This window comes from Carcharodon carcharias, chromosome 14 (genome assembly GCF_017639515.1).
Source record: "Carcharodon carcharias isolate sCarCar2 chromosome 14, sCarCar2.pri, whole genome shotgun sequence".
NCBI lineage: Eukaryota > Metazoa > Chordata > Chondrichthyes > Lamniformes > Lamnidae > Carcharodon > Carcharodon carcharias.
In genome coordinates, this window is record NC_054480.1 from 1,811,759 (window position 1) to 1,825,656 (window position 13,898).

At 44.9% G+C, this 13,898-nt stretch overlaps 1 protein-coding gene across 3 annotated transcripts in view; it reads left to right on the forward strand.

Moving 5' to 3' along the window:
• Nucleotides 1–13,898, forward strand: part of chd6 (chromodomain helicase DNA binding protein 6) — a 242,710-nt gene that overhangs the window by 64,974 nt on the left and 163,838 nt on the right. For all 3 annotated transcript variants that reach the window (XM_041204558.1, XM_041204557.1, XM_041204559.1), the window contains exon 2: nt 7,271–7,830. In XM_041204558.1, coding sequence (XP_041060492.1) covers nt 7,271–7,830 — 560 coding nt within the window. The remainder of the gene's footprint in view (nt 1–7,270; nt 7,831–13,898) is intronic.

Genomic DNA, 13,898 nt, shown 5'->3' on the forward strand with positions numbered 1-13,898 from the left:
TGACCCCTCTGGGAAGGTCCTCTTTTTCCAGCACTGCAATGGTCTCCTTAATCAATACTCGCATCCCTCACCCTTTTCTTCCTTCCCTATCCTTTCTGAATACTTTGTATCCAGGAATATTTAACACCCAGTCCTGGCCTTTGAGCCAGGTCTCTGTTATAGCCACAACATCATAATTCCACATGGCAGTCTGTGCCTGTAACTCACCAGTCTTATTTACCACACTCCGTGCATGGTTACATGCACAGTAACCATGCTTTAGACTTTATTACTTTCTACCCTATTCTGACCTCACCTATTAAATTGCTATTTCTTATTCTATTGCTGTCTATCTCTCCCAATATTCTGTGCACCTTGGTATTCCTTTCATTGGTTCCTTTCAACTGGTTCCCAGTTCCCTGCCAAGTTAGTTTAAACCGTCCCCAATAGCACTAGCATGACGCCCTGCAAGGAACTTGGTCCTGGCTCTATTTAGGTGCGACCTGTCCGACCTACAGGTCCCATCTCCTTCCCGAGCTGATCCCAATGTCCCAGAAATCTAAAGCCCTCCCTCCTGCACCATCTTTCCAGCCATGTATTCATCTGCTTTATTCACCTATTTCCATACTTGCTTGTGGTACTCGGGATAATCCAGAGATTTCTACTTTTGAGGTATTGTTTTCTTGCTAATTTCCTTTCTATCTCCCCCAAAAAAAACCTCAGTGCATTGCAGCCGTTCAGTGACATCCTTAACCCTGGCATCAGGGAGGCAACACACCATTTTGGATTCACACCTGTGCAGAAATACCAATCTAATTCCCTTACTATCAATCACCTATCACCATTGCTCTTCCAGTCTCCCTGGTTCCTTCTGAGTAATAAGCATCAGCTTGAATCAGTCTCACTCCTTTTTTTTTGTTGACTCTACTTGCAGAATGGAATTTTTCAAAAGCTTTTACTTTTGAAAGCTATTGATTCAACGGAGCCTTGGGGAGCTCTAGAGCACAGTTGAGGGCCTTTGATGTCTGTTATGTTGTGTATGGTGTCCGAATAAACGTGCCTTTCAAGCATTGTACCAAATTTGAAGGTAGGATTCCAAAATTGCAATTTAAGTCTCACCCAGCTATCAGGTAGTTGTAAGTTGCAAATTGATTCAGTGTGTTCAGTTGTCGAGTTGAGTGGGCAGGAATTGAACCTTGGCTCTGGCATTTTTCTGCTCAGCTGAAGGCGATGAGGAGGAAGGTGAAGAGAACGGCAAGGGTGTTGCATCTGGATAGTTTGTGGCATCTACAAGCAGTTGATGCTTGGCCTAAATAGCCAAGTGGTTATGGTACTGGGTTTGTAACCCCAAGATCAAGAGTTCAAATCTCACAATGGCAAACTATGAAACAACGTAACTTCATCTGAAACAGATGGAAATGGGTTTGAACTCGAAAGAGTTACTGCAGCTATGTTCATGGCTGGGTGGCCCTGGAAAGGGAGCACGTGGTGTCCATCAGTGCTCTAGAGGCCTTCTGCAAAAGGTGGGCACTGCGGGGCCTGGGTACATCATCACCCCCTAGAAATCAAGAGTTCAAATCTCACAATGGCAAACTATGAAACAATGTAACTTCATCTGAATAGGAATGGATGGAAATGTGTTTGTACTCAAAAGAGTTACAGATAGCCCTGCTTGGCCTAAATAGCCAAGTGGTTATGGTACTGGGTTTGTAACCCCAAGATCAAGAGTTCAAATCTCACAATGGCAAACTATGGAACATGTAACTTCATCTGAAACAGATGGAAACGGGTTTGTACTCGAAAGAGTTACAAGCAGTTGATTGCAGGAGGCATTGATGAGCTTGTAGTTGTTTTACCTCCAGATGCTAAAATTGCTGAACTAGTTTATCTCCCTGCCTTTCTAAGCGTGTTTGACTAGTTTATCAATTATCTTCCCCCTTTTTAAGATAGAAAGGGAGAGATAATTGGCAATCTAGTTAAAGTTAGGATTGGATAAAACCCCTGCATTCACATATAATGGAAAACGCCTAGAAACCGAAAATATTGTAAAGAGCAGTCGGTATGGATTTCAGAAGAAAAGATCATGCCTGACCAATCTTATCGAATTCTTTGAAGAAGTAACAGAATAAATGTAATTTACTGGATTTTTAAAAGGACTTTGATAAGATACAGCATAGTAGATTCTCGACTAAGAGGTCAGAGGACGAGTATTCAAATGGATAACAAGCTGGCTACAAAGAAGAGTAGGAGTTAAAGAACTTTACTCTGAGTGGCAAATGGGAAGTGATGTTTCACAGGGATTAATATTGGGACCACTGTTGTACAGCATTTACAGGGTGATTTTGACTTTGGAATTGAAGGTACAAAACTTGTGAATGACACCATATTGCCGGGTTCTGTTGGGGGGGCGGGGTGGGGTGTGGAAATTCGGAGGAGGACTATAACAAAATACAAGACACCATTAATAAACTTGCAGAATGGGCATGTAGTTGGCAAATGAATTTCAATATAGATAAATGTGAGGTGGTACACGTTGGTAGAAAAAATAGGAAAGGCTACATAATCTTATTAGTGTCTAAATGGGGGAAAGGAACAGAGGAATCTGTGTACAGATGCAAATCACTAAAATTGGCAATGCAGGTTAATAAGGCCATTATAAAAAGCCTACAAAGCACTGAGGTACTACTTTCTAGAGGGATAGAATTGTGAAGCAGAACGTCTGGTTTTCATATTACAAAAGGAATATAGTGGCATTGGAAAAGATGCAAAAAAGATTTGTGAGGATAATAAGCTGGAGGCTGTCAGAAAAGACTGAGCAGGTTGAGAATCTTTTCTCTAGAAGGCTGTGGGATGACCTGATTATGGGTCTCTAAAATTATGAAAGGGTTTGATAGGGTAGACAAGGCCAAGATGTTTCCACTTATGAAAGGAGCTGAACTTCAGGCCAGAAATGCAGATGGTCACCAATAAATTCAATGGAGAATTCAGGAGCAGCTTCTTTGACCAGATGAGATTGTGAACTTGCTATTACATGGAGTGGTTGAGGCAAATAGTATAGATGCATGTAAGGAGTAGATGGATAAATACATCAGGGAGAAAGGAATAAAAGGATATGTTGATAGGGTGAGATGAAGGGGGTAGGATGATTTGTTGCAGAGCATAAAACCAACATCATCCTGTCGGGCCATTGCTTTATCTGTGGCTAATCAACAACTTCTCTTGGACAGTGGTGTGTTTGATCACCTGAGTTCTGTAAGAGTGCTGTAGCCCCCTGGGTGATTTAGTTCTGGTTGTTGTTTCTTGTGCTGGCAAATTGATGAGCATCTTCCCTCCACATCTCCTCCTTGCTCTGAACTTGGGTCACTTGCAGAGTAACAAATAGACAGGGCCTTGGCAGGGAATGGTTTTCAGCCTGCATTAGACCACTTGTCAATACTGGTCCATTGCTGCACGACCTGCTGTTATGCAGATTTAGACTGTTCAGATTAAGGGAGAATGGTGCTGTGAGCTCAGTGTGACCAGATATTTAAACATGGACAATATAGCTGAACTCAAGAGGTAAGGTGAGAGTGATTGCCCCTGACATCGAGGCAGCATTTGACAGAGTGTGGCATCCAGGAGCCCTTGCAATGCTGGAGTTGATAGGAATCGGGGAAAACTCTCCACTGGTTGCAGTCATAAGTAGCAGAAAGGAAGATGGTTGTGTTTGTTGGAGGTCAATCATCTCAGTTCCAGGACATCACTGCACGAGTTCTTCAGGGTAGTGTCCTCGGTCCAATCATCAGCTGCTTCATCAATGACCTTGCTTCCATCATAAGGTCAGAGGTGGGGATGTTCACTGATGATTAAGCGATGTTCAGCACCATTAGCGACTCCTCAGATACTGAAGCAGTCAGTGCCCAAATGCAGCAGGACCTGGACAATGTCCAGGCTTGGGTTGACAAGTGGCAAGTAACTTTTGTGCCACATAATTGCCAGGCAATGACCATCTCCAAAAAGAGAGAATCTAGCCATTGCCCCTTGACACTCAGTGGCATTACCATCGCTGAATCCCCCACTATCAATATTCTGGGGGTTACCATTGACCAGAAACCGAACTGGACCAGTCATACAAATGCTGTGACTACAAGATGATGTCATTGCTGTCACAGAGACATGGTTGAGAGAGGAGCAGGATTGGCAGCTCAATATTCCAGGATATAGGGTCTTCAGGCGAGACAGGGATGGAGGTAAAAGAGGAGGGGGTATCGCAGTATTGATCAAGGAATCAATTACAGCAGTAAGGAGGGATGACATCTTAGGCTCCTCAAATGAAGCCATGTGGGTAAAATTGAAAAACAAAAAAGGAGCAATCACGTTGCTGGGAGTGTGCTATAGGCCCCCAAACAGTCAGAAAGAAATAGAAGAGCAGATATGTAGGCAAATTTCAGAGAAATGTAGAAGAGAAGTGTAAAAGTAATAGGGTAGTAATAGTGGGGGATTTCAACGTCCCCAACATTAACTGGGTAAGTCGTAGTGTGATAGGTTTAGAGAGAGCAGAATTCTTAAAATGCATCCAGGAGAGCTTTTTAAGCCAATAAGTAGAAGGCCCTACAAGAGAGGGGGTGGTCCTGGACTTAATTTTAGGGAATGAAGCCGGGCAAGTGGTAGAGGTATCAGTGGGGGAGCATTTTGTAGATAGTGATCATAACTCCGTTAGATTCAAGGTTGTTATGGAAAAGGACAAGGATGGACCAAAATCAGAGTTCTAAATTGGAGGAAGGCCGACTTTAATAAAATCAGATATGATTTGGCCAGAGTGGACTGGAAGCAGCTACTTAGGTAAATCTGCATCAGAGCAGTGGGACTCATTCAAGATGGAAATAGGGAGAGTGCAGGGCCAACGTATTCCAGTAAAGATAAAAGGTGGGATCAACAAACCTAGGGAACCCTGGATGTCGAGGGATGTACAGGATTGGATAAAGAGAAAAAGAGAGGCTCATGGCAGATACTGAGGGCTCAAAACATCGGAAGCTCTTGAAGAGTATAGAATGTGTAGGGGGGAACTTAAAAAGGATATTAGGAGAGCAAAATGGGGGCATGAAGAAACATTGGCACGTAAAATAAATGGAAATCCAAAGTTATTTTACAAGTACATTAAGAGGATAACTAGAGAGCAGGGCTTATTAAGGACCATAGTGTTAATTTTTGAGTGGAGCCAGAAGACGTAGGTAGGGTTCTAAATGAATACTTTGTGTCGGTGTTCACAAGTGAGAGGAACGACATGGGTATAGAAATCAGGCAGAAGGATTGTGATATAATTAAAGAAATTAGCATAGAAAGGGAGGAGGTTCTAAGTGGTCTGGCAGGCTTAAAAGTAGATAAATTTCCAGGCCCGGATGAAATGTATCCCAGGCTGTTGAGTGAGGCGAGGGGGGAGATAGCGGGGGCACTGGCAATAATTTCAATACCTCACTGGCCACAGGAGAGGTGCTAGAGGACTGGAGGACAGCCAGTGTGGTACCGTTATTCAAGAAGGGAGGAAGGGATAAACCAGGGGACTACTGGCCAATCAGTCTAACCTCAGTGTTAGGGAAGCTATTGGAAGCAATTCTGAGGGACAGAATTAATCTACATTTGGAGAGGCAGGGATTAATCAAGGACAGTCAGCATGGTTTTGTTAAGGGGAGGTCATGTCTGACCAATTTGATTGAATTTTTTGAAGAGATGACCAGGTGTGTAGATGAGGGCAATGCATTTGACGTAGTCTATTTGGACTTCAGCAAGGCTTTTGATAAGGTCCCGCATGGGAGACAGTTAATGAAGGTAAGAGCCCATGGGATCCAAGGCAATTTGGCAAATTGGATCCAGAATTGGCTGAGTGGCAGGAAGCAGAGGGTGATGGTTGAGGGATGTTTTTGTGACTGGATGTCTGTGTCCAGTGGGGTTCCACAGGGATTGGTGTTGGGTCCCTTGCTGTTTGTGGTATATATAAACGTTTTAGAGTTGAATGTAGGAGGATTGATCAGTAAGTTCGCGGATGACACGAAAATTGATGGGATGGTAAATAGTGAGGAGGATAGCCTTGGATTACAGGAGGATATAGACGGGCTGATCAGTGGCAAATGGAATTTAATCCGGATAAGCGTGAGGTGATGCACTTGGGCAGGACAAACAAGGCACGGGAATACACGATGAACGGTAGGACCTTGGGAATTACCGAGGATCAGAGGGACCTTGGTGTGTATGTCCACCGGTCCCTTAAGGTAGCAGGACAGGTAGATAAGGTGACTAAGAAGGCACAAGGGATACTTGCCTCTATTAGCCAAGGCATAGAATATAAGAGAAAGGAGGTTATGCTGGAAGTGTAAAACGCTGGTTAGGCCACAGCTAGAATATTGCGTGCGGTTCTGGAATCCGCTTTATAGGAAGGATGTGATTACCCTAGCAAGAGTGCAGAGGAGATTTACCAGGATGTTGCCTGGGCTGGAGAGTTTTAGTTATTGGGAGAGATTGGATAGACTGGGGTTATTTTCCCTGGAGAAGAGGAGATTGAGGAGGTGGGGGGGCATGATTGAGGTGTATAAAATTATGAGGGGCATAGATAGGGTAGACAGGAAGGAACTTTTCCCCTTGGTGGAGGTTTCAATAATCAGGGGGCATAGATTTAAGGTAAGGGGCAGGAGGTTTAGAGGGGATGTGAGGAAGAATTTTTTCACCCAGAGGGTGGTGGGAATCTGGAACTCGCTGCCTGAAAGGGTGGTAGAGGCAGAAACTCTCAAAATTTAAGAAGTATTTGAATGTGCACTTGCGATGCCATGACATACAGGGCTATGGGCCTAGTGCTGGAAGATGGGATTAGAATAGTTAGGTACTTGTTTGACTGGCGCAGACTCAATGGGCTGAAGGGCATTTTTCTGTGCTGTAGACCTCTATGTCTCTAAACTTGTCATGTTGTAATACCACTTTTCAGTGGAGGAGTTCCAGCGCCACCAATTGCAGATGGGTGCCATTTTAGTGTGACGTGTTTACATAGGCTGTTCCATTATAATCATAGAAGTAAGAATTTATAATAGAAGTTACAAATCAGTGCATAAGGATTATGTCTGAACGCTCTGTTAGTTATCTTCGACCTCTTGATCCATTTCACCTCTATCTAGGCGACTGCACTTAGTCTTAAAACCCAGTGGGTAGTTAATAATCAATAATTATTTAAATAAGAAAATTCAAGTTTAAAGTAATTGGGAATTTGAATTAATGCTTAAAGTTTTTTTAAAATTTGTTTTTTCAAATAAGTTTTGTTTATTTGCAGCCTTCCACTTCAAAGGCATCCAAGCATCCGCTGACACCAGATGCCTCATCAGTTGATGGACACACAGTACAGCTCTCGCACACAAGCACTAAGGACCAACCAAACTCCCTTAATCCAGCAAAAGCTCCAGAAACACCTGGTCCCTTGGCTGAGACCAGCAGCAAGAATGATGCTCAAGGCGCACAGGCCGACGTAAGCGTGAACCAAACGCTGGCCCTTACCAAGTTTGAGGATGGTGGCACTAGGATTAAGAAAAAAAGGAAGAAAAAAGAGCTGAAAGAGGAGGCGAGTAGTGAAAAAGCAACCAGTGACAGTGCACCCAAACCAAAGAAGAAGAGAAAGGAGCCCAAAGGGGACAAGGAACCTAAAGAGGGCAAAGGGGCTAAGGAGCCAAAAGGTTCTAAAGGACCCAAGGGCATTAGAGAACCGAAGGAACCAAAAGGGGCCAAGGGGGCCAAAGAGCCGAAGGAGCTTAAGGGTACCAAGGAACCCAAGCAACCTAAAGAGCCAAAATGTAAATCCAACACTACACCCAAAACCAAGGCCAGCAAGAAAACCAGGTATGGAGCTTTCATTGCATTTGTGACTGTTTAATTTTTCTTCATAATTTTTTTAAATTCATTCACAGGATGTGGATATATTGGCAAGACCAGCATTTGTTGCCCATTCCTAATCGCCCTTAAAGTGAGGATTAGATGCTTTCTTGAACCACTGTAGCCTGAGCGATGTAGGTACTCCCAGAGTTGTTGGCTATGAAGTTCCAGAATTTTGAAACTGCAATGAAAGAACAATTATATATTTATGAGTCAGAATGGTGTGTTACTTGGAGGGGAATTTTGAGGTGGTGTTGCCCCATGCATTTGCTGCCCTTGCCCTTCTAGGTGGTAAGGGTTTTGGAGATGCTGTTGATAAAGTCTTGTGAGATGCTGCAGTGTTTCTTGTGGATGATAAGTCTGCTGCCGCTGTGTGCTGGTTGTGGAGGGAGTGAATATTTAAGGTTGTGGATGGAGTGCCAATGAAGTGGGCTGCTTTTAACCTGGATAATGTTGAGCTTCTTAGACAAGTAAAGAATAATCCAGCTTGTCCTTGACTTGTACCCTATAGATGGTAGACAGGCTTTGGGGGATCAGGAGGTGAGTCACTTGGTACAACACCCAGCCTTTGACTTGCTCTTGTAATCACACTATTTATGAGGCTGGTTCAATTAAGTTTGTAGTCAATGGTGACTTCCTCAGGATGATGGAGGGGAGTTTAGTGATGGTAGTCATGGGGAGGTGATTAAATTCTCTAGTTGCAGATGGTTATTGCTGGGATTTGTGTGGCACAAATTTAAATTGCCATTTATCTGCCAAGCCTGAATGTTGTCCAGGTCTTGTTATGTGTGGGCACGGTCAACTTCAGTATCTGAGGAGTTATGAATGGAGTTGAACACTGCACTCATCAATGAACATCCCACTTCTGACCTTATGGTGGGAATGTCATTGATAGAGCTGAAGATGGTTTGGCCTAGGATTCTGCCCTGAGGAGTTGATGTTTGACTTCCAACCAACTGCAGTCATCTTTCTTTATGCTAGGTATCACCCCAACCAGTGGAGAGTATCTCCCCCCCCTCCCCACCCCCGGAATCCTGTTGATTTTAATTTTACTAGGACTTTGTGATGCCACACTCGGTGAATTGGTGTCAAGATCAGTCACTCTCACTTCATCTCTGGAATTCAACTCTCATATCTGTTTTGAACCAAGGCTGTAATGAGGTCTGGAGTGGACTGGTGCTGATAGAATACAAACTGTGCATTAGTGTGTAAGTGCTGCTTGACAGCATTGTCAACGACTCTTTAATGATTGAGAGTAATCTGGATGGTAGTTAGCCAGATTGCCCTGATTTTTCCACTTTGTCTGTTAGATGCCAATGTTTTAACTGTACTGGAATTTGACGAGGGGTGTGACTAGTTCTGGAGTGCAAGTCTTCAGGATTACAACTAGAATGTTTTCAGAGTCCATTGCCTTTGTTGTACCTGATGCAATCAGCCATTCCTTGATATTATGTAGAGTGAGTTAGCTGAAGATTGGTTTCTACAATGGTGGGCCTCAGGAGGAGGCAGAGATGGATCAACTGCTTTGCACTTCTGGTTGAAGATGGTTGCAAATGTTTCGGCATTGTCTTTTAGTCTCATTTGCTTGACCCTGCCATTATTGTAGATAGAGTTGTTCATGGAGCTTCCTCCTCCTCATTGTTGTTTAATTGTCAACCACTACTCACCATGTTCAGGTAGGTTTTTCACTCGTGTTGAATCTCACCCCTGCAGGCCCGGCCTAGCAACTAACATTAAATCTTGGCCAGCTTGGTCAGTAGTGGTGCTATCAAGCTACTCTTGTTATTGGACATTGAAGCCCCCACCCTGAGTACATTCTGTGCCCTCCCTACCATTATTGCTTCTTTCAAATGGTGTTCAACATGGAGGAGTACTGACTAATTAACTGAGGGAGGCAGGAAGTTGGTAGCCATCAGATTTGCTTGCCCATGTTTGACTTGATTGCATGAGACTTCATGGGTTCTGGAGTCAATATTGAGGACTCCCAGGTCCATACCATACTGGCTACTACTGCCACTACCTCTGGTGGTCTGCCCTGGTGTTGGAACAGGATGTACTCAGAGATGGTGATGGAGGAGTCTGGGATATTGGCTGAAAGGTATGACTGTGTTGCTTGACTAGTCTGTGGCACTGCTGTCCCCATTTTGACACAAGTCCCCAGATGTTCATGAGGAGGACTTTACAGGGTTGGGTGGGCTTGGTATGGCTTTGTCATGTGCAGTCCTAGGTTGGTGCTGGGTGGCTGGTCTGGTTTTATTTCTTGTACTTTTTTGTAGCATTTTGACACAAATGAGTGGCTTGCTTAGACCTCTTCAGAGGGCAGTTAAGAGGGAATGACGTTGCTGCATATGGAGCCACATATAGGCCAGACTATGTAAGCACTGCAGTCAGATAGTTACATGATCACAGTTACTGTTACTAGCTTTTTATTTCAGATTTTATTTAACTAACTGAATTTAAGCTTCCCAAACTGCCGTGGTGGGATTTGAGCTATGCGTGTGGATATTAGTGCAGGTCTCTGGATTACTGATTCATTAACATAACCATTATTGTATAGTACCCATCGTCTTAATTAATTGAAATAAAAGCAAAATACTGCAGATGTTGAAGATCTGAAATGAAAACAAAGTTCAGCAAAAACTGAGCAGGTCTGGTACTACCTCTGGAGAGAGAAACAGTTAACGTTTCGAGTCAAATATGAGTGAAGAGTCATGTTGAAGCGTTAACTCTCTGCAGATGCTGCCAGACCTGCTCAGTTTTTTTATTCATTCATGGGATGTGGGCATCACTGGCAAGGTCAGCATTTATTGCCCATCCCTAATTGCCGTTGTTCAGAGGGCATTTAAAAATCAACCATATGGCTGTGGGTCTGGAGCCACGTGTAGGCCAGACCAGGTAAGGACAGCAGATTTCCTTCCCTAAAGGGACATTAGTGAACCAGATGGGTTTTTACAACAATCGATAATGGTTTCATGGTCATAGACTTTTAATTCCAGAATTTTATTGAATTCAAATTTCACCATCTGCTGTGGTGGGATTTGAACCCAGGTGCCTGGAGCATTACCCTGGGTCTCTGGATTACCAGTCCAGTGCCAATACTTTCCCTGAGGCACTACCCATTTTACATTTCTCTCTAGCTTCCTCTCATACTCTAATTTCTTTCTCTTGATTAGCCATTTAGTCATTTTCTGCCGTTCTTTATATTCTGACCAATCATCTGACCTGCCACTCATCCTCGCAGTTATATGCTTCTCCCTTAAGTCCGATGCCTTCCTTAAATTCTTTAGTTAACCATGGGTGATGTGTCCTCCCCTTAGAATTTTCCTTCAGAGTTGGAATATACTTGTTCCAAGTATTCTAAAATGTCTCCATAAATGTCTGCTACTGCTTCTCTATTGATCTATCCTTTAGCCTATTATCCCAGTTCACTTCAATTAGCTCAGCTTTCATGCCCACATAGTTGCCCTTATTTAAGTTTAAAATACTAGTCTTAGACCCACTCTTCTCCCTTTCAAACTGGATGTATTCAATCATATTATGGTCATTGCTACCTAGGAGTGCCTTTATTCTGAGGTCATTAATTAATCCTGTCACATTATACAATACCAAGCCCAATATAACCTGCTGTCTGGTTGGTTCCAGAATGTGCAGCTCTAAAAAAAACTCTCTCAAAAGCATTCTATGAACTCCTTATTCAGGCTACTACTGTCAACCTGACTTTTCCGATTTATATGTAGATTAAAATTACCCATGAATATTATTGCTCCCTTTATCACAAGCACCCAATATTTCTCCCTGTGTACTTTGTCCTACATTGTATTAATGCTAGGGGTCTCGTAGACTACTCCCACTAGTGACTCCTTTACCCTACTATTCCTTATCTCCACCCCAACCAACCCTACATCCTGATCTCCTGAACCACGGTCATCTCTAACTGTTGGCGCCAATGCCATCCTTGATTAACAGTGCTACCCCTCCACCTTTAGCTAGCTTCCTATTCTTCTTGAATGTCACATAATCCTTAATATTCACCACCCAATCCTTGTCATCCTGCACTCTCATCTCTGTAATCACTATCAGATCATATTTATTTTCATCGATGTGCGCTATCGATTCATTTACTTTGTTCTGAATGCTATGTGAATTCAGATATAGAGCCTTTAGTTCTGCCTTTTTTTAATCTTTGTAACACCTAGTTTTTACTATTTATTTGTTCTTAGGTTTTTTCTCCCTGTCCCTTCTTGCCATTCTCTGACCCTCATTGCCATATTACTATTTTGCTCTCCTGCCATGAATCTATCCCTTGATTTGTTACACTTACCCAAGCTTGATCCCTCACCCATCCCCACTCCCTTTTTTAGTTTAAAGCCCCCACTACTTCCCTAGTTAATACACCCCACTAAAACACAGGTTCCAGCATGGTTCAGGTGTGGACGGTCCTAATGGTTCAGCCCTCACTTTTCCCAGTACTGATGCCAGTGCCTTACAAACCAGAATCTACTTCTCCAGAGATTATTACCTTTGAGGTTCTGTTTCTTAATTTGGTGCCTATCTCTTCATGTTGATTTTGCAGAACCTCTTTCCTTGTCCTAACTATGTTGTTGGTACCTACATGTACCATGACAACTGGATCTCTCCCCCCCAACCACTGCAGGTTCCTCTCGAGCCCTGAGCAATTTTCCCAAACCCTGGCACCGGGCAGGCAACACAACCGCCTGGACTCACTCTTTGCTGCAGAGAACAGTGTCAATCCCCCTCACTATACTATCTCCTACGACCACTACATTCCTTTTTGCTCACCCTGTTTCAATGGCTTCCTGTACCTTGATGCTATAGCCTGTCTGCTCATCCACCTTGCAGCCCCCACTCTCATCTAAGAATGCTGAGAGAACCTCAGACCTGGTTGGACAATTGCAGAGGCTAACACTCCAGCGCCCTGGGTCCCCTTACCTGCCTCAGCTGCAGTAATACCCTCCTGTCCCTGACCATCTTCCAAATCAGAAGACCCTATCTTAAGGGGTGTGACCGCCTCATGGGACAAAAGGTCTAGGTAACTTTCCCCCTCCCTGATGTGTCGTGGTGTCTGTGGCTCAGCCTCCAGCTCAAAGATTTTGAGCAGAAACTCCTCAAGCCACAGATACTTGCTACATTCCTTTTTGCCTTGGATCACAATGGTATCCAGGAGCTCCCAAATGCTGCAGCCATGACGCATCACCCGTCCTGCCATCCTTATGTGTTTAATTAACTACTGAATTATTTTTATTCAATTCTTTATTTTCTTTTATATATTTTAATAACATTACCACATATTCCTGTACTATTTTAAACCTTAGAAATAGAATAGACCTTAACCACGCACCTGCTACTTACCAGCTACTTAACCAGTTCATCTAACTCAGAGTAGATTGACTGTTAAAGCTGGGACTACTGCTCAGACAGTGTGGCACCCCCTCCATGCTGCCCCTTGGACAGTGCGGCACCCCCTCCGTGCCGCCCCTCAGACAGTGCGGCACCCCCTCCGTGCTGCCCCTCAGACAGTGTGGCACCCCCTCCGTGCCTTCCCTCGGACAGTGCGGCGCCCCCTCCGTGCCGCCCCTCGGTCGGCGAGGCGCCCCCTCCGTGCCGCCCCTCGGTCATCGAGGCGCCCCCTCCGTGCTGCCCCTTGGTCGGCGAGGCGCCCCCTCCGTGCTGCCCCTCGATCAGTGCTGCGCCCCCTCCATGCTGCCCCTCGGACAATGCGGCGCCCCCTCCGTGCTGCCCCTCGGACGGCGAGGCGCCCCCTCCGTGCTGCCCCTCGGACGGCGAGGCGCCCCCTCCGTGCCACCCCTCGGACGGTGAGGCGCCCCCTCCGTGCCGCCCCTCGGTCAGCGAGGCGCCCCCTCCGTGCCGCCCCTCGGTCAGCGAGGCGCCCCCTCCGTGCTGCCCCTCGGTCGGCGAGGCGCCCCCTCCGTGCTGCCCCTCGATCAGTGCTGCGCCCCCTCCATGCTGCCCCTTGGACGGCGAGGCGCCCCCTCCGTGCTGCCCCTCGGACGGCG